Genomic DNA, 18,462 nt, shown 5'->3' with positions numbered 1-18,462 from the left:
ATGTTAAATGTTAGAACTGATGTTGCAGGCGAAAGCCTGAGAAAAATCCAATCCGGAAGTGCCTCATGTTTTGAAAGCGCTGCGTTCCAATGCGTCCCTATTGAGCAGTGAATGGGCTATCAACCAGATTATCTCCGTATTCCCAAAGGTGTCTACAGCATTGTGTCGTAGTTTTACGCATTAATGTTGAAGAATACCCATAAGCGGCTGCATTGCGCAAGTGGTCACCTGATGGCTCCCATAGTGACTCTCGCGTAAAATACAGAGGTAGCCATTATTCCAATCGGTCCTACTGAAAAACTAATTGTCCCGACAGATATATTATCGAATAGATATTTGAAAAACACCTTGAGGATTGATTATAAGCAACGTTTGCCATGTTTCTGTCGATATTATGGAGCTAATTTGGAATATTTTTCGGCGTTGTCGTGACCGCAATTTCCGGTCGATTTCTCAGCCAAATGTGAAGAACAGAGCTATTTCGCCTACAAAAATAAACATTTTGGGAAAAAAGGAACATTGGCCATCTAACTGGGAGTCTCGTGAGTGAAAACATCCGAAGCTCATCAAAGGTAAACTATTTAATTTGATTGCTTTTCTGATTTCCGTGACCAAGTTACCTGCTGCTAGCTGGACAAAATGCTATGCTAGGCTATCGATAAACTTACACAAATGCTTGTCTAGCTTTGGCTGTAAAGCATATTTAGAAAATCTGAGATGACAGGGTGATTAACAAAAGGCTAATCTGTCTCAATATATTTCATTTGTGATTTTCATGAATAGGAATATTTTCTAGGAATATTTATGTCCGTTGCGTTATGCTAATTAGTGTCAGATGATGACAACGGTCCCGTTCATGGGATGGGGTGTCACTAGAGGTTAACTGACTTGCCTAGTTAAATAAATATTAAATAAAAGAGTAAAAAAAATCGGCCAAATCGGTGTCCAAAAATACCCATTTCCGATTGTTATGAAATCGGCCTTAATTAATCGGCCCACCTCTTGTGTAGCACAGGGAAGCTGGCTGCTACCAATGAATGTTTTTCCTGCTGAGCAACCCTTCTGGTCATGGATCGTTATGCATTCATAAAGTGGGCTGTTTTATTAGCCAGCAGAAGCCCTCCCTTGTTGTCTGGCCGACCTTTAGTTTTGCCCTAGAGACCAGCATATAGCACAGGGATGGAGTTAAAGTTATTCTATTCTATCACCCCATGTTTGGATTGCAATCCCAGGTTCAGACCTCCCCAGACACTTAGCTCATCTGATGGGTATTGATTGAAGACTGGCTTCTTGAACCCCAGCTATCTGGAGGAGAGGTGTTTGTGCTCAAGATGCTCCCTATGAGAAGGAGCAGAACTTTAATGTCTTCTAAGGTTCCAAAGCAATTTTTTTTTATATATATATATTTTTAACTGACTGAGTCAGAAACACAAAGCTTGATAGAATGCTGTAAGGTTGAGGTGGCGGGAGGCAGAGGTGCTGTATTGGCTCTCAGTGGTGTTGAGGTTAGTGGTTAGAGAAATCATGCTCTCAAACACTCCAGTCAAATCCTACAGCACAGATATGGCCCTCTCCAGTCCTCTTCCCCTGTCTTTGACTCTCTGTCGTGTGTGTGTGTGTCAGGGTTTCTGTTTGCCGGTAAATATATATATCTATCTAATTGGCACTGGCCAATTGTCCAGGAGAAGGAAAAAAATCTCATTGTGAAATAATGCTTTTTAACCTATTCATGGATGGAAATACAATTTGACCAGTCATGCTTATCAGTCTATGGGTTCATTTGCATAATTTAGTGTAATTAAATTGGCCCGTGTGTATATTTGTTATGTATGTTATTTAGATACAGAGCCTTTGAGCTGAAAATCTGTCACTGTGCTTTTATAAGCCAAATCTTTGCACAACAATTCTAAATGCAAATCGTGTGTTAAAAATCGTTTTTTTGGCCATGATTAAAAGAGCTGCTATTTTTATTTCTCAGCTGGTGATTGAAGCGCCCTTCCCATTCGCCATTTTAAATGCATGGGCAACGGAAGGTAGGCTTCATCAGCACGTCACATACCACTTTGCAATGAGCTGGAGGCAGTATGCATTTTGAAAACATATAGCTACTTAATTGTTTGAAACCTGAATGTTTTACTACATATTATGAGGCAAGTTTTACCTTGCTTCAAAGCTGCCTAGGCAAAATCCGACTATATCCGTGGAGGCAATTATTTTATAAAGACTTCCATATGCCAATGAAGCCAGTAGCCTATTTCTCTTGTTTTCTATTGGTTTTCAACTTTCTTTCATTGCCCGGTAGCCAAATGTTAATTTGTGCGTAGACTACTGCATTGTGAGCGTTGCTGTGCTAATAATGTTAAAAAGTAATAGTTTGTCAAAATGTTAAGGTGAATGTTCTGATATGTAGAATAGGTCAACTTTTCTACTATGGGGATAGTAGATTGTCATTGGCTCGAAGGTGGCGTGTCCATAAGGCTAGGGTAGCTTTCCCTAAGTAAATGTAATTAAAATGCCAAATTTAAATAGCCTAATTAATTATTACTGTATAACTGGCATAACTTTTATAGGTCACTTTGACACCTTTTGGAAACGTCGCTCTACAGGATTTCTTTTTCACCTTTATTTAACCAGGTAGGCAAGTTGAGAACAAGTTCTCATTTACAATTGCGACCTGGCCAAGATAAAGCAAAGCAGTTCGACACATACAACGACACAGAGTTACACATGGAGTAAAACAAACATACAGTCAATAATACAGTATAAACAAGTCTATATACGATGTGCGCAAATGAGGTGAGATAAGGGAGGTAAAGGCAAAAAAAGGCCATGGTGGCAAAGTAAATACAATATAGCAAGTAAAACACTGGAATGGTAGATTTGCAATGGAAGAATGTGCAAATTATAAATAAAAATAATGGGGTGCAAAGGAGCAAAATAAATAAATTAAATACAGTAGGGAAAGAGGTAGTTGTTTGGGCTAAATTATAGGTGGGCTATGTACAGGTGCAGTAATCTGTGAGCTGCTCTGACAGTTGGTGCTTAAAGCTAGTGAGGGAGATAAGTGTTTCAGAGATTTTTGTAGTTCGTTCCAGTCATTGGCAGCAGAGAACTGGAAGGAGAGGCGGCCAAAGAAAGAATTGGTTTTGGGGGTGACTAGAGAGATATACCTGCTGGAGCGTGTGCTACAGGTGGGAGATCCTATGGTGACCAGCGAGCTGAGATAAGGGGGGACTTTACCTAGCAGGGTCTTGTAGATGACATGGAGCCAGTGGGTTTGGCGACGAGTATGAAGCGAGGGCCAGCCAATGAGAGCGTACAGGTCGCAATGGTGGGTAGTATATGGGGCTTTGGTGACAAAACGGATTGCACTGTGATAGACTGCAACCAATTTGTTGAGTTGGGTATTGGAGGCTATTTTGTAAATGACAACGCCAAAGTCGAGGATTGGTAGGATGGTCAGATTTACAAGGGTATGTTTGGCAGCATGAGTGAAGGATGCTTTGTTGCGAAATAGGAAGCCAATTCTAGATTTAACTTTGGATTGGAGATGTTTGATATGGGTCTGGAAGGAGAGTTTACAGTCTAACCAGACACCTAAGTATTTGTAGTTGTCCACGTATTCTAAGTCAGAGCCGTCCAGAGTAGTGATGTTGGACAGGCGGGTAGGTGCAGGTAGCGATCGGTTGAGGAGGATGCATTTAGTTTTACTTGTATTTAACTTCTTGCGTCGAGCCATCCCGGATCCGGGATCGTGACTACAGCCTCAAACATTACCATAACGCAACGTTAACTATTCATGAAAATCGCAAATGAAATTAAATAAATCTGCTAGCTCTCAAGCTTAGCCTTTTGTTAACAACACTGTCATCTCAGATGTTCAAAATATGCTTCTCAACCATAGCAAAACAAGCATTTGTGTAACAGTAATGATAGCTAGTGTAGCATTTAGCGTTAGCATTCAGCAGGCAACATTTTCACAAAAACAAGAAAAGCATTCAAATAAAATAATTTACCATTGAAGAACTTCGGATGTTTTCAATGAGGAGACTCAGTTAGATAGCAAATGTTCAGTTTGTCCAAAAATATTCTTTGTATAGGAGAAATCGCTCCGTTTGGTACATCACGTTTGGCTACCAAAAAATTCAGTCATCAAAACGCCGAACTTTTTTCCAAATTAACTCCATAATATCGATTGAAACATGGCAAACGTTGTTTAGAATCAATCCTCAAGGTGTTTTTCACATATCTCTTCGATGATATATCGTTCGTGGAAGTGTGCTTTCTCCTCTGAATCCCATGGGAAAATGCCTGCAGCTGAAGATTACGCACCAATTTAGACAAAGGACACCGGGCGGACACCTGGTAAATGTAGTCTCTTATGGCCAATCTTCCAATGATATGCCTACAAATACGTCACAATGCTGCAGACACCTTGGGCAAACGGCAGAAAGCGTAGGCTCATTCAGGGCACATTCACAGCCATATAAGGAGACAATGGAAAACAGAGCCTCAAAAATTCTGCTCATTTCCTGTTTGAAGTTTCATCTTGGTTTCGCCTGTAGCATCAGTTCTGTGGCACTCACAGATAATATCTTTGCAGTTTTGGAAACGTCAGTGTTCTCTTTCCAAAGCTGTCAATTATATGCATAGTCGAGCATCTTTTTGTGACAAAATATCCAATTTGATCCAATAATGAAATAGCGCCCCCATAGGTTCAAGAGGTTAAGAGCAATTGGAGGCCACGGAAGGAGAGTTGTATGGCATTGAAGCTTGCCTGGAGGGTTGTTAACAGTGTCCAAAGAAGGGCCAGAAGTATACAGAATGGTGTCGTCTGCGTAGAGGTGGATCAGAGACTCACCAGCAGCAGATGCGACCTCATTGATGTATACAGAGAAGAGAGTCGGTCCAAGAATTGAACCCTGTGGCACCCCCATTGAGACTGCCAGAGGTCCGGACAGCAGACCCTCCGATTTGACACACTGAACTCTATCAGAGAAGTAGTTGGTGAACCAGGCGAGGCAATCATTTGAGAAACCAAGGCTGTTGAGTCTGCCGATCAGGATGTGGTGATTGACAGAGTCGAAAGCCTTGGCCAGATCAATGAATACAGCTGCACAGTAATGTTTCTTATCGATGGCGGTTAACATATCGTTTAGGACCTTGAGCGTGGCTGAGGTGCACCCATGACCAGCTCTGAAACCAGATTGCATAGCAGAGAAGGTATGGTGAGATTCGAAATGGTTGGTAATCTGTTTGTTGACTTGGCTTCCGAAGACCTTAGAAAGGCATGGTAGGATAGATATAGGTCTGTAGCAGTTTGGGTCAAGAGTGTCCCCCCCCCTTTGAAGTGGGGGATGACCGCAGCTGCTTTCCAATCTTTGGGAATCTCAGACGACACGAAAGAGAGGTTGAACAGGCTAGTAATAGGGGTGGCAACAATTTCGGCAGATAATTTTAGAAAGAAAGGGTCCAGATTGTCTAGCCCGGCTGATTTGTAGGGGTCCAGATTTTGCAGCTCTTTCAGAACATCAGCTGAACGGATTTGGGAGAAGGAGAAATGGGGAAGGGCTTGGGCGAGTTGCTGCGGGGGGTGCAGTGCTGTTGAATGATGGAGTCCATCCAAATCATCCTGGCTCCTGGACCCTGTCTGTGCATTTCAAGGCTACCTTGAGACAATGACTTATCAGTGACCCGAGCCATGCTCCGATAACCCCTACCATTATGTTGCTTAGTTGTCGTAGTGCTTTTGCAGATTTACATTGTCCCAGAAGTGTTGGCAGTCATAATGTAAGTAATCACATTTTTGTCCCTTTAAGTCCTCTGAATGCTTCTGTTAATCCTAGAGCTATTATGAGCAGTAATCATGCACCTATGAGTTTTACTGAGTCGGTTTGCCCAAGTAGGAAGTCCACTTTGTGCAGCTCACCCTGCACTATCAGCGCAAACATAAATATCACTGTCATGTCTACCTTTTGATATGCCTCCCTGTAAAGCAATAAAAACAATCAAGAATCCCAGAAAAGGGCTAAAAAATGTCCACATTAACATGTAGCCTAAGAAACAAGGTTCATTAAATCGATAACTTGCTAGTAACAGAACATTAATATACTGGCTATCTTTGAAACTCACTTAGATAAAACCTTTGACACAGTGGTAGCAATACATGGTTTCAACATCTTCAGAAGAGACAAATGCCAATGGTGGATGTTTTGCAGTTGATGTTCAGTCATATTTCTGTAAAGCTTAAAGGATGTGATGTCAAATGCTGTTGAAGTAATATGGCTACAGGCTCATCTGCCTCACCTAAAGCCCATTATGTTGGGAAGCTGCTATAGACCACCTAGTGCTAACAGTCAGTGTCTGGATAATATGTGTGAAATGCTTGACAATGTATGTGATGTCAACAGAGGTATATATTCTGGGTGACCTAAATATTGACTGGCTTTCATCAAACTGGCCACTCAAGAAAAACCTTCAAGCTCTAAACAGTGCCTGCAACCTGGTTCAGGTTATGAGTCAACCTATCGGGTTATTTCCAAACAGCACAGGAATGAAATCACCATGTATTGATCACATCTTTACCAATGCTGCCGAAATCTGCTCTAAAGCAAAATCCAAATCTATCAGATGTGGTGATCATATTAGTGGCCATATCTAGGAAAACCAAAGTTCCAAAGGCTGGGCCTAATATAGTGTATAACAGGTCATACAATATGTTTTGGAGTGAATCCTATGTTGAAGATGTAAAGAATATCTGCTGGTCTGTGGTGTGTAATGAGGAGAAACCAAATGCTGCACTTGACGCATTTATGAAATCGTTTATTCCAGTTACTAATAAGCATACACCCATTAAGGATGAGGCAAAGGGGATGGCAAATAGGTTTGGCTGCACAGCCGATTGTCAAACATACTGGAAATTGAGAAATCATGTGACTAAACTGAACAAAAATAAGACACTGTACTATGAAACCAAGACAAATTATATAAAGAATCATAGTAAAATGCTTTGGAGCACCTTCAATGAAATTTTGGCGAACTCCACTCCATCATTCATTCAGATGGCTCATTCATCACAAAACCCACTGATATTGCCAACTGCACTAATGATTTTTTTTCACAAATTCTGAACCTACACATCCATGCAAAACTGACCAAATTATGAAATCCAAGCATTGTATTTTTTTATTCCGTAAAGTGAGTGTGGAAGCGGTAAAAAAAAAAAAAATGTTGTCTATCAACAACGACAAGCCACCTGTGTCTGACAACTTGGATGGAAAATTACTGAGGATGATAGTGGATGAGATTGCCACTCATATTTGCCATCTCTTTAATCTAAGCCAGCAGGAAAGTGTGTGCCCTCAGACCTGGAGGGAAGCAAAAGTCATTTCTCTTCCCAAGAATAGCTCAAACAGCTGCCCAATCAGCCTGTTACCAACCCTTAGTAAACTTTTGGGAAAAATGGTGTTTTACCAGATACAATGCTATTTCACAAACTAACAACTTATTCTCAGCACACTTATAGGGAAGGGCATTTAACATGTACGTCACTTACACAAATGACTGATTGGCTGAGAGAAATGTATAATACAAATATTGTGGGAGCTGTTTTGTTAGACTTTCGTGTAGTATCTTTTTACATTGTCAATCATATTCTGCTGCTGGAAAAGCATATGTGTTATAACTTTATATCCCCTGCTATGCATCGAGAGCTAACTGTCTAACAGAACACAGAGGGTGTTCTTTAATGGAAGCCTCCAACACAACCCAGGCATTCAGGGTAGCTGTCTAGGCCCCTTACTTTTTTCAATCTTTACTAATGACCTGCCACTTGCTCTGAGTAAAGCCTGTGTGTCTATGTATGCTGATGACTCAACACTATACATGTCAGCTACCACCGCAAGTGAAATCACTGCAACACTTAATAAAGAGTTGCAGTCAGTTTAATAACGGGTGGCAAGAAATAAGTTAGTCCTACATTTTTCAAAAACGAAAAGCATTGTGTTTGGGGCAAATCCTTCACTAAACACTAAAACTAAATATTGCAATGAATAGTGTAGAAGTTGAGAAGACTAAACTTTTTTGAGTAACACTGGATTGTTAACTGTCGTGGTCAACACATAATGATGGGGAGCTAAAATAGGGAGAGGCCTGTCCATAATAAAGCGTTGCGCTGCTTTCTTAACATCGCTGTCAACAAAGCAGGTCCAACAGGCCCTAGTTCTGTCGCACCTGGACTACTGTCTAGCCGTGTGGTCAGATTCCACAATGATTGACTTAGTAAAATTACAATTTGGCCAGAACAGGGAAGCACGGCTTCCCTCTAGACCCACTGGCCCTTAAATGTACATGGAGAGCAAACATTAATAATATAGTACCAGTCAAAAGTTTGGACACCTACTCACTCAAGGGTTTTTATTTTATTTTTACTATGTTCTATATTGTAGAATAATAGTGAATACATCAAAACTATGAAATAACACACATGGAATCATGTTAAACAAAAGTGTTAAAGAAATCAGAATATGTTTTAGATTCTTCAAAGTAGCCACCCTTTGCCTTGATGACAGCTTTGCACACTCTTGGCATTCTCTCAACCAGCATCACCTGGAATGCTTTCCCAATAGTCTTGGAGTTCCCACATATGCTGAGCACTTGATGCCTGCTTTTCCTTTACTCTGCGGTCTAACTCATCCCAAATCATCTCAATTGGGATTAGGCCAGGTGATTTGTGAGGCAAGGTCTGATGCAGCACTCCATCACTCTCTTTCTTTGTCAAATAGCCCTTACACAGCCTGGAGGTGTGTTGGGTCATTGTCCTGTTGAAAAACAAATGATAGTCCCACGAAACGCAAACCATATGGGATGGCGTAGCGCTGCAGAATGCTGTGGTAGCCATGCTGGTTAAGTAGGGCTTGCATTCTAAAAAAATCCCAGACAGTGTCACCAGCAAAGCACTATCACACCACCACCTCCATGCTTCATGGTGGGAACTACACATGCGGAGATGATCCGTTCACCTACCACGCATTTCACAAAGACACAGCGATTGGAAACAAAAATCTCAAACAGATTTCCACCAGTCTAATTTCCATTGCTTGTGTTTCTTGGCCCAAGCAAGCCTCTTCTTCTTATTGTCCTTTTAGTAGTGTTTCTTTGCAGCAATTTGACCATGAAGGCCTGATTCATGCAGTCTCCTCTGAACATTTGATGTTGAGATGTCTGTTACTTGAACTCAAACATTTATTTGGGCTGCAATTTCTGAGGCTTGTAACTCTAATGAACTTGTCCTCTGGGTATTCCTTTCCTATTGTGTTTCTCATGATGAGAGCCTGTTTCATCATAGCGCTTGATGGTTTTTGTGACTGCACTTGAAGAAACTTTCAAAGTTCTTGAAATGTTCCGCATTGATTGACCTTCATGTCCTAAAGTAATGATTTGACTGTCATTTCTCTTTGCTTATTTGAGCTGTTCTTGCCATAATATGGACTTGGTCTTTTACCAAATAGGGCTATATTCTGTCACAACACAACTGATTGGTTCAAATGCATTAAGAAGGAAAGAAATTCCACAAATTAACTTTTAACTAGGCACACATGTTAATTGAAATGCATTCCATGTGACTAAATCATGAAGCTGGTTGAGAGAATGCCAAGAGTGTGCAAAGCTGTCATCAAGGCAAAGGGTGGTTGAATAATCTCTAACACTTTTTTTGCTTACTTACTATATGATTCCATATGTGTTATTTCATAGTTTTGTTGTCTTCACTGTTATTCTACAATGTAGAAATTAGTGCAAATAAAGAAAAACTCTTGAATGAGTAGGTGTGTCCAAAGTTTTGACTTCTACTGTATGCATGTCAATCTCTCCTGCCTCAAAGTAGGAGAGATATTGACTTCAGCACTACTTGTAATTGTGAGAATGATTGACATATTGAATGCACTGAGCTGTCTTTTTAAACTAATAGCACACAGTTCAGATATCCATGCATACCCCCAAGACATGCCACCAGAGGTCTCTTGATGGTCCCCAAGTCCAGAACAGACTATGGGAGGCGCACAGTACTACATAAAGCCATGACTACATGGAACTCAATTCCACATCAAGTAACTCATGCAAGCAGTAAAATCAGATATTCCAGGTTGCGTTCTCAGAGCATGCGCAGATCAGATGGCAGTCATATTCACTGTAATTTTCAACCTCTAGTTGTCCCAGTCTGTAATCCCCACATGTCTTAAGATGACTACCATCATTCCTGTTACCAAGAACTCAAAAACGTCATGCTACACTGACTACCACCCTGTAGCACTCACATCTGTATTTATGAAGTGCTTTGAAAGGCTGCAGGTAGGAGGTCAGTGACCTGTCGGTGTGATGTCGGGACAACAACCTCTCCCTCAACGTCCGTAAGACCAAAGAGCTGTTTGTGAACTACAGGAAGCAGTGGAGCGGGTCGAGAGCTTCAAGTTCATCGGTGTCAAATCACTAAGGACTTTCAAATGGTCCACTCACAAGTACACAGTCATGAAGAAGGCGTGGCAGCGCCTCTTCTCTAATCAGGAAGTTAGAGGTTCTACAGCTGCTTTATTGAAAGCATCTTGACTGGTTGCGTCACTGCTTGGCATGGCAACGGCACCCCCCTCAATTGCATGGCGCTACAGGTGGTGCGGACAGTCCAGTATATCACTGGGGCCGATCTCCCTGCAATACAGGACATCTATATCAGGCGATGTGAAAGGAAGGTCTGGAAAATCTTTAGAGTCCAGGCACTCAAGCTATAGACTGTACTCTGTTTCTGCACGCAAGTTGTACCGGTGCATCAAGTCTGAAAACAACGGGCTCCTAAACGGCTTTTATCCCCAAGCCATAAGACTTCTAAATTACTAACAGAATGGCTACACGGACTATCTAAGTAAACCGTTGTATTTACTATTTTTGCACTGTCTCTATGCACACTCACAGGACTCTAGACACTAATGCCTACTGACACTCCAACACACACACAACATGCACACATGTATACTGACTCTATACATAGACACAATCATAATTTAAGTGTGTGTGTGTATGCTGCTGCTACTCTATTAATCATGTATCCTGGTGCCTAGTCACCTTACCCTTATACATATCGATGGTGCCTTCGGAAAGTATTCATACCTTTTTGACTTATTCCAGATTTTGTTGTTACAACCTGATTTCAAAGTGGGTAAAATCAATGTTATCCATCTACAGACAATACCCCAGAATGACAAAGTGAAAACATGTTTTTAGAAATGTTTGCAAATTTATTGAAAATGAAATACAGAAACTTCTAATTTACATAACTGTTTACACCCCTGTGTCAATACTTTGTCAGATGACACTGGGTAAGTCTCGAAGAGATTTCCACAGCTGGATTGTGCAACATTTTCCCATTATTATTTTCCAAATTCTTCAAGCTCTGTCAAATTGATTGTTGATCATTGATAGACAACTATTTTCAGGTCTTGCCATATATTTTAAATTAGATTTAAGTCAAAACTGGAATATTCACTGTCTTCTTGGTAAGCAACTCCAGTGTAGATTGTGTTTTAGGTTATTGTCCAGTGTTTGGTGGAAAGCAGACTGAATCAGGTTTACCTCTAGGATTTAGCTTGTGCTTAGCTCCATTCCGTTTATTTTTTTTATCCGGAAAAACTCCACAGTCTAACGATTACAAGCATACCCATAACATGATGCAGCCACCACTATGCTTGAAAACATCACTGTCATTTAGGTCAGTATTGTGGAGTAACAACGTTGTTGATCCATCCTCCGTTTTCTCCTATCACAGCCATTAAACTCTTGACTATTTTAAAGTCGCCATTGGCCTCGTGGTGAAATCCCTGAGCGGTTTCCTTCCTCTCCGACCACCTGAGTTAGGAAGGATGCCTTTATCTTTGTGGTAACTGGGTGTATTGATACACCATCCAAAGTGTAATTAATAACTTCACCGTGCTCTTACCCATCTACAAATAGAAACCCTTCTTTGAGAGGCATTTTAAAACCTCCCTGGTCTTTGTGTTTGAAATTCACTGCTCGGCTGTGGGACCTTACAATTACCGGTATGTGTGGAGTACGGAGATGAGGTAGTCATTAAAAAATATATTTTTAACACCATTATTGCACACAGAGTCCATGCAACTTATTTGACTTGTTAAGCACATTTTTACTCCTGAACTTATTTATGCTTGCCATAACTAAGGGGTTGAATACTTATTGACTGAAGACATTTCGGCCATTCATTTTTAATTAGATGGAAAAAATATATATGGAGCATGTGAATGATGGCTCTCCTACAGGTTTCCAGCCTTGTGCATTTTGGATGGGTCGAGTTAATATCATCCAGTTTCAGGTTTGACAAAATAAGCCTCTTATTCCCCCTCTCTATCGTTCTCCTTCCCTTTCTCTGTCTTTCTCCGTTCTGTACACTCCATCAGGGATGGAAACCACTGCCACAGTAAAAGACCTTGGAGAGTTAATAATGCACCGAGACACACAGCTACATGCTGAACCGAACGCCCTCATCCTCCCACTCCCAATCCTACTCTTAAGTGGTTATTGATGTGATGGCTAACCGTATCAAACGGAATGTGAAAACTCAACTTAATACAATTACAGTCGATCTCGTTATGGTTTTGAGTCTGAGCTGCCATGGAATAAGTCTCAGTGAGCGGACAATTTAAGATGGATGTGACATTTTGAGCGACCTCAGATTGACCCCCACCACACCCACAAATTATGACAAACACCTGCCCTCCCCTCTCCCCCTCCTGCTGCTGTTGGCAGTGAGCTGGCAGAATCTGTTTATATAGTCTGGTAACGGTAGCTGATGTGAGCGCAAATTTTCCAGCTCAGTTGTCAGAGCGAATCTGTGTAGCACCTCACAGGAATCAATTATTATACTTAAAAAATGTCAAATTGTCATCGCAAACAAAGTCAGTTTGACACTCACACAGAATTTGCATTTCCCAATTTCCCATCCACAGTAACGGTATGAGTCGAATTTTCACAGGAACTCTGACTTGCACCATTGTACAGTGACATACCACACCTTTATGGAGCCTTCTTCTTGCCTGTTTCTTTCTTCCCCTTTGAACACTATGAGTGAATCTGTCGGTTATTCATAACCTGACTGTGTTAACCCTGGTCGTTGTGCCAGTATTATTTTCTCATTCCTGCTGTAAATTACTTTCCCTGACCGGTTGATGCACTTGATAGAGTCCGAAATGGGTAGTGTGAGTGTAATGAGAGGCTTTGGAAATGATCGGTTGCATATTGTTTTTGATATCCGCTTTTAAACACATTATGATTTCCAACAAGCTGATCCTAATTATTCTTGTTGGGCCATTCTCCTTTTTGTTCCCCTTTTTTCCTCCCGTCTTCTGCTGACAAAGTACATTTTAATTAAGTAGACAGTGATCCAGACATAGATTATTAAAATGTTTCATTTGTATCAGCGTGTAGTTTGCTTTATTCTCTCTGCCTCCTCTGTGAGGCTAAGATCCGATTAGCGATGAGGCCAGACTTAAATGTATATGTTAGTCCGCTCGGCACCACAGCCTACCCACACACACTAACACTCAGTGAGCAGACCTATCTCATCCAATGCTGACTTACACTTTTGCTCAGTGACAGGGAAGGCATGCAAAACCACATGCAATTGAAGTATTTGCATGATTACCTATTTTGATAAGTATTTTGATAATTTCCTCTCTCTGACCTTACAGCTAACGTGGCAGCGATGTACTATGGGTACTGCATGCTTCCTGATGGGACCTACTGCCTGGCCCCACCCCCCCCTGGGATTGATGCCAACGGCTACTACAGCTCCCTGCCCTCTGGCAGAATGTTGGCTCCACCCTCTTACTCTGGAACCCCGCCTCCTCCAGGGACCACGCCCCCTGCACCTCCTGAGCCATCCACACGGATCATCTACACAGCACCTCCGACTACATTTCCCATCATCCCACCACCAACTCCAGTTCCCAGCCAGGTCCCAGTCTGCCTCTCAACCCCTTCTCCTCCTGCCCCTGTTATTCCTGCTGCTGTCATACCAGAGACCAGGTATGTGGACACTTATTGGACAGAAGTGGAGATATTTTATCACTCCCCATACTATCTAGTTCCCCCACATAATGTGATGCATTGCTAAATATCTTTATTTCGTCTCCACCCATCTTTCCCTCATCTATCAGTTCGCGGCCCCAGGCTCCCGTTGCCGTGGCGGCCCCGGTTGCCGTGGCAGCGCCAGCCATCATCCCCCCGCCCCCTGACATCCAACCGGTTATTGACAAGCTGGCTGAGTACGTGGCCAGGAACGGTGTCAAGTTTGAGACCAGCGTCCGCGCCAAGAATGACCCGCGGTAAGCAGCTAGAGAAAAGGCCATTCCTGCTTTTTCTGTGCTGAATAATGGAAAACGGCTCAAGTTTCTGTTCAATCTAGTGGCTTTACATCTTATGTGGCTGTACATCTTGTGTATGTGTGTCTGTTTCCAACACAGGTTTGACTTCTTGCAGTCCTGGAACCAGTACAACACCTATTATGAGTTCAAGAAGAATTACTTCATGCAGAAAGAGGGAATCAGCCTGCCACAGGTGTGTGTCATCTGTCCTTTTCTTCCTCCTTGAGCACAGTGTGTGTTTTTTGATGCCATTTTGTTTGAAAGGATGATATACCCTCTGGTTCTTTAGTAAATATTTCCTTTCATTCAGCAGTGTGCTCTCCAGGTTGCTTTTTAAAATGCTCTGAGGCATTAGGTGGCGTGGCTCTCAGGCTTTCACGCTTGAGATCAGGGATCAGTCAGTTTTTGTGTGTAGGGCCTTTCATGCTTTCCAGATATCAAAATGCCTGCCTGCCCTTGACTCGTGTCTACGCTCCGGGGTTACTGGGGGAGAAGGAGGCGGTTTTAGCAGTCAGCTTATCATAAATCAAGCTGATTCTCCTTAAGAGATTCTCTGGTACTTTTGTATACTTTTTAGCCAGTAGTTCTGAAAGTAGCACTCCCGACTATTGCGTTGCTCTCTCTCTGCTGTGTCCACCCACTCTGTAACCTCATTGGACAATGCTGGGCAGGCCTCTTGCTAGCTGTCACTCAAATGCGTTGGGCTGAAGCGCTCTCTCTCTGTCTCTTTCTGATTTTAATGAGAGGACCTTGTTTTTTAAGTATAAGAAACCTAAGCCTGTGAATAACCCAGGGCCAAGCAAAGCATTTAGCCATGTAGCTGTGTTTCGTTTTCCTGATCGAGCCCCTGGTTTTAACACACCTATCACACAATGGATTAATGTCAGGTTATTCATCAAAGATAAAGTTATTTTCATGTATTTTTTTTCACTTTCTCCTGGGACCTACTCTCACTGGTCCTTAGTGTTCACAAATCTAACTGCCTAGTCACGACCCAACACATTAACAGGGCAGCGATAAGTGTATAAAGTGTTAAAAGCTACTTGAAACTGTTGACCTTTTACATGGCTATTCTCTCAGTGGACATTTAGTCGCTTATGTGACATTTGAAATCCATTATTTAAGGGATACTGTGACATTTTAGGATTTGGGTATTTTCTTCTACTTGTCTAGAGTCATGAACTTATGGATACCATTTTTATGTCTCTGCGTGTAGTTTGAAGATTATTTAAGTAAAAAAGAAAAATACTGAATAATCTCTTTAACAGGCTCAGGTGGGAGGGAGACGTAAGTACTTTGTAAAGAGGGTGAGCTGTAACAGGCAATTGAGAAATCCATTTGCTGGCCAAAATTGCATGAAACAAACAAACTTGAAAGGCAGGTAAATTATTATTTAAAAAAAGCTCATCTAACTTTGTGTCCTTTTTGAACTTTTATTTTAAAGCACCTATGCTTTTGAAAAGATTTGGTGTTGGCCACCTCGTTAAATTAATTTACTGATCCCGGACAGTTTGCCACCCAGGATTGATTTACCTTTGAGATAAGCTAGGGAACCCTGATCTCAATTAAAACAACAATAATGCCTGGATCGGAAACAAAACTAATGCTGTGCTTGATTGGATGTTAATTACTAGAGCATGTTTGGACTGGGAGTGTAGAATATGCGGGTGGATATGCGTGTGTGGGCTTTGACTTGGACTAAATCTCACTAAGGCTGAGATTCAAACAAACAGAGATCAGCAGCCTATAGGCTGTAATATAAATGGGATTTCTGCTTGAGACGACATCTGAGCTGTTTACAGCCGACATGAACGTAGAGCATGTTGCCTTTTAAGTGTGCTACTGAGCAAATTGTTAATCTGTCAGATTAAGTACCGGCCTTAGTCTTTCACAAGGATGTTTAAGGTTTTGTCTCCTTGGTTCTCTGTGTACTCTGGTATGTGTCTGATGATATGGACTGGAGGTTGGGCTGGGTGAGGTGAGCTGAGCTGCCTTCCATCTCAGAGGTGATGAGGACCGGATGGGGAGATAATTTGGAATTGAAACCCTCTTCCAGTGTTGGCAGTAATCGAATTTCTAACCCCCAAACCACTCCCTGCGCTCTGCTTAAATCTGGCGGCATTCCGAAAGCTTCTGCTTTCGGGAATCCCTCCTCCTTCCCCCGGGGAAAACACCATTTCCTTATCAGCACCATGTCAGACAGCCGGCTGACTTTTCACCAGCGTCTCTTCTCTCTACTCCCTTCCCTATCACAGCTCCCTACACAACCCTCAGGTACTGTGGCGTACAATTGTACTGAAGCCAAAGTTCAGACATGGGAAAAATATAATCACAGGGTCTGAGACTTTGTAATCTCTCTAACCCCTAATTATCATCTCTGTAACCGCTGTGCTGCTGATATGGGACAAATATTGTGTGGGAAACAGCCTATAGGTTAGAGAGGGGAACGATGAGAAAAGACATGGCAGGACTGTTACAAAGTGAAATTGGGAGAAATGCCGTGTGAGCTCCCACAGGCTCTGCTCTCTGCCCCCCCCACACACACACACACACGTCCTGTCCCTGGCTCTCTGCAGCCCAATCTGGACAGTTTGTTTAATTCATCCAGTATCTACTTTCCTTAATTGGGCATCCAGCTCAATTAGGAGCCGTGTCAACGGCAATGAAATTAGTCCGTCTGGATGTGGCTGCCCTGGTTGCTTGGTAAGGCCTGCTGCCCCTCTCTTTATATGCCTGGCCACGGTGGCCCAGTTATGTACCATGTCTGTTTATTCTACCACTTTAAACACTGCAGTTCACTTGAACTGTCTATGTTGTTTCAGAGCTAGGAATGTACCTCCCAGATATTCACACTTCCTCAGTTTAGATTAAATAGACCTTAAGGGTAGCAGGGCTTGGAATGAACTTTTCTAGCCACTTGTCGGACAGATAAGTTTTTTTTTTACTTCTTTGAAAGCTTGTCACTTACATAATAAATAAATGGTGACTGAAAATTGTGTTGTATGATGCGAGGAACCATATATCGTATATTCTGGCCTTCTGTAGGTACTTAACCCCTCACAAGGTAAAATACTGCACTTGATGTGGTCCATCAAACATCCATCTATAGAGTTACTGGGTGTGCAGGTTTTTGTATTTGTATTTATTATGGATCCCCATTAGCTACTCTTCCAGCAGTGTCTGTTTACAGTTTATACAATTTTAAAAACATTACAATACATTCACAGATTTCACACCACACTGTGTGCCCTCAGGCCCCTACTCCACCACTACCAAATATCTACAGTACTAAATCCGTGTTTATAGTGTGAGTTTGTGTGTGTGCCTATGTTTGTGTTGCTTCACAGTCCCCGCTGTTCCATAAGGTGTTTTTTTTTTATGAATCTTGTTTTTAAATCAAATTTTACTGCTTTCACTCCAACCCTGCTCAAATCCACCAGAGTCAGCTTATCAAGACCCTCTTAAGCAGCTGATTGTTTTACAATGTGGTGTGTTCGAGCAAGGCTGGAGCAAAAGCCTGCTCAACCAGTAGCTCCCATGGACTCCTGGCGGGTGGTTGGCCACCCTGCAACATTTAAAATTACAACCAAATACTTTTTATAGCTCTATAAAATAATTATCTCATTCAATGAACCAGGGATCAAATGGCTAAGGTGGGCGAGGTAGGTAACTAAGACATGGTTATCTATTTGTAAGACAAATATATTCAGTGTTCAGGGGAGATCATGACGGCATAGGAGTTACTTGTCAATTAGGGAGTGAACGTTTTTCATTATAAGGATTACATGGAGAAAATCGTACATCTCATGAATGGCCCTTCCTTCATTAAAATATATTTTACCTAAACCCTCCCTGAATGCTTGGGGAAAAAAAGTATTGACCCTCCCCTATACCCAAAATAACAATTAAGTGTCCACTTCTTGGACAGACCAGAGCCTTAGATTTTAGAAACGATTTTAGAAAAGGTTCTTTGTCCTGTAAGCATTACACGACAATGCAGGAATTTTGTGCACAGTGCTGCGGGCCAGGAGGTTGCGGG

The 18,462-nt window shown here is 41.9% G+C and overlaps 1 protein-coding gene across 2 annotated transcripts in view; it reads left to right on the top strand.

The window, feature by feature from the left end:
- Positions 1-18,462, top strand: part of LOC115101117 (splicing factor, suppressor of white-apricot homolog) — a 132,793-nt gene that overhangs the window by 26,436 nt on the left and 87,895 nt on the right. For both annotated transcript variants that reach the window (XM_029620333.2, XM_029620332.2), the window contains exons 8-10: positions 13,749-14,085; positions 14,217-14,384; positions 14,523-14,616. In XM_029620333.2, coding sequence (XP_029476193.2) covers positions 13,749-14,085; positions 14,217-14,384; positions 14,523-14,616 — 599 coding nt within the window. The remainder of the gene's footprint in view (positions 1-13,748; positions 14,086-14,216; positions 14,385-14,522; positions 14,617-18,462) is intronic.

The sequence above is a fragment of the Oncorhynchus nerka genome, linkage group LG19, assembly GCF_034236695.1.
Source record: "Oncorhynchus nerka isolate Pitt River linkage group LG19, Oner_Uvic_2.0, whole genome shotgun sequence".
NCBI classification, from domain to species: Eukaryota; Metazoa; Chordata; class Actinopteri; order Salmoniformes; family Salmonidae; genus Oncorhynchus; species Oncorhynchus nerka.
This window is presented reverse-complemented; position numbering and strand designations above follow the sequence as displayed.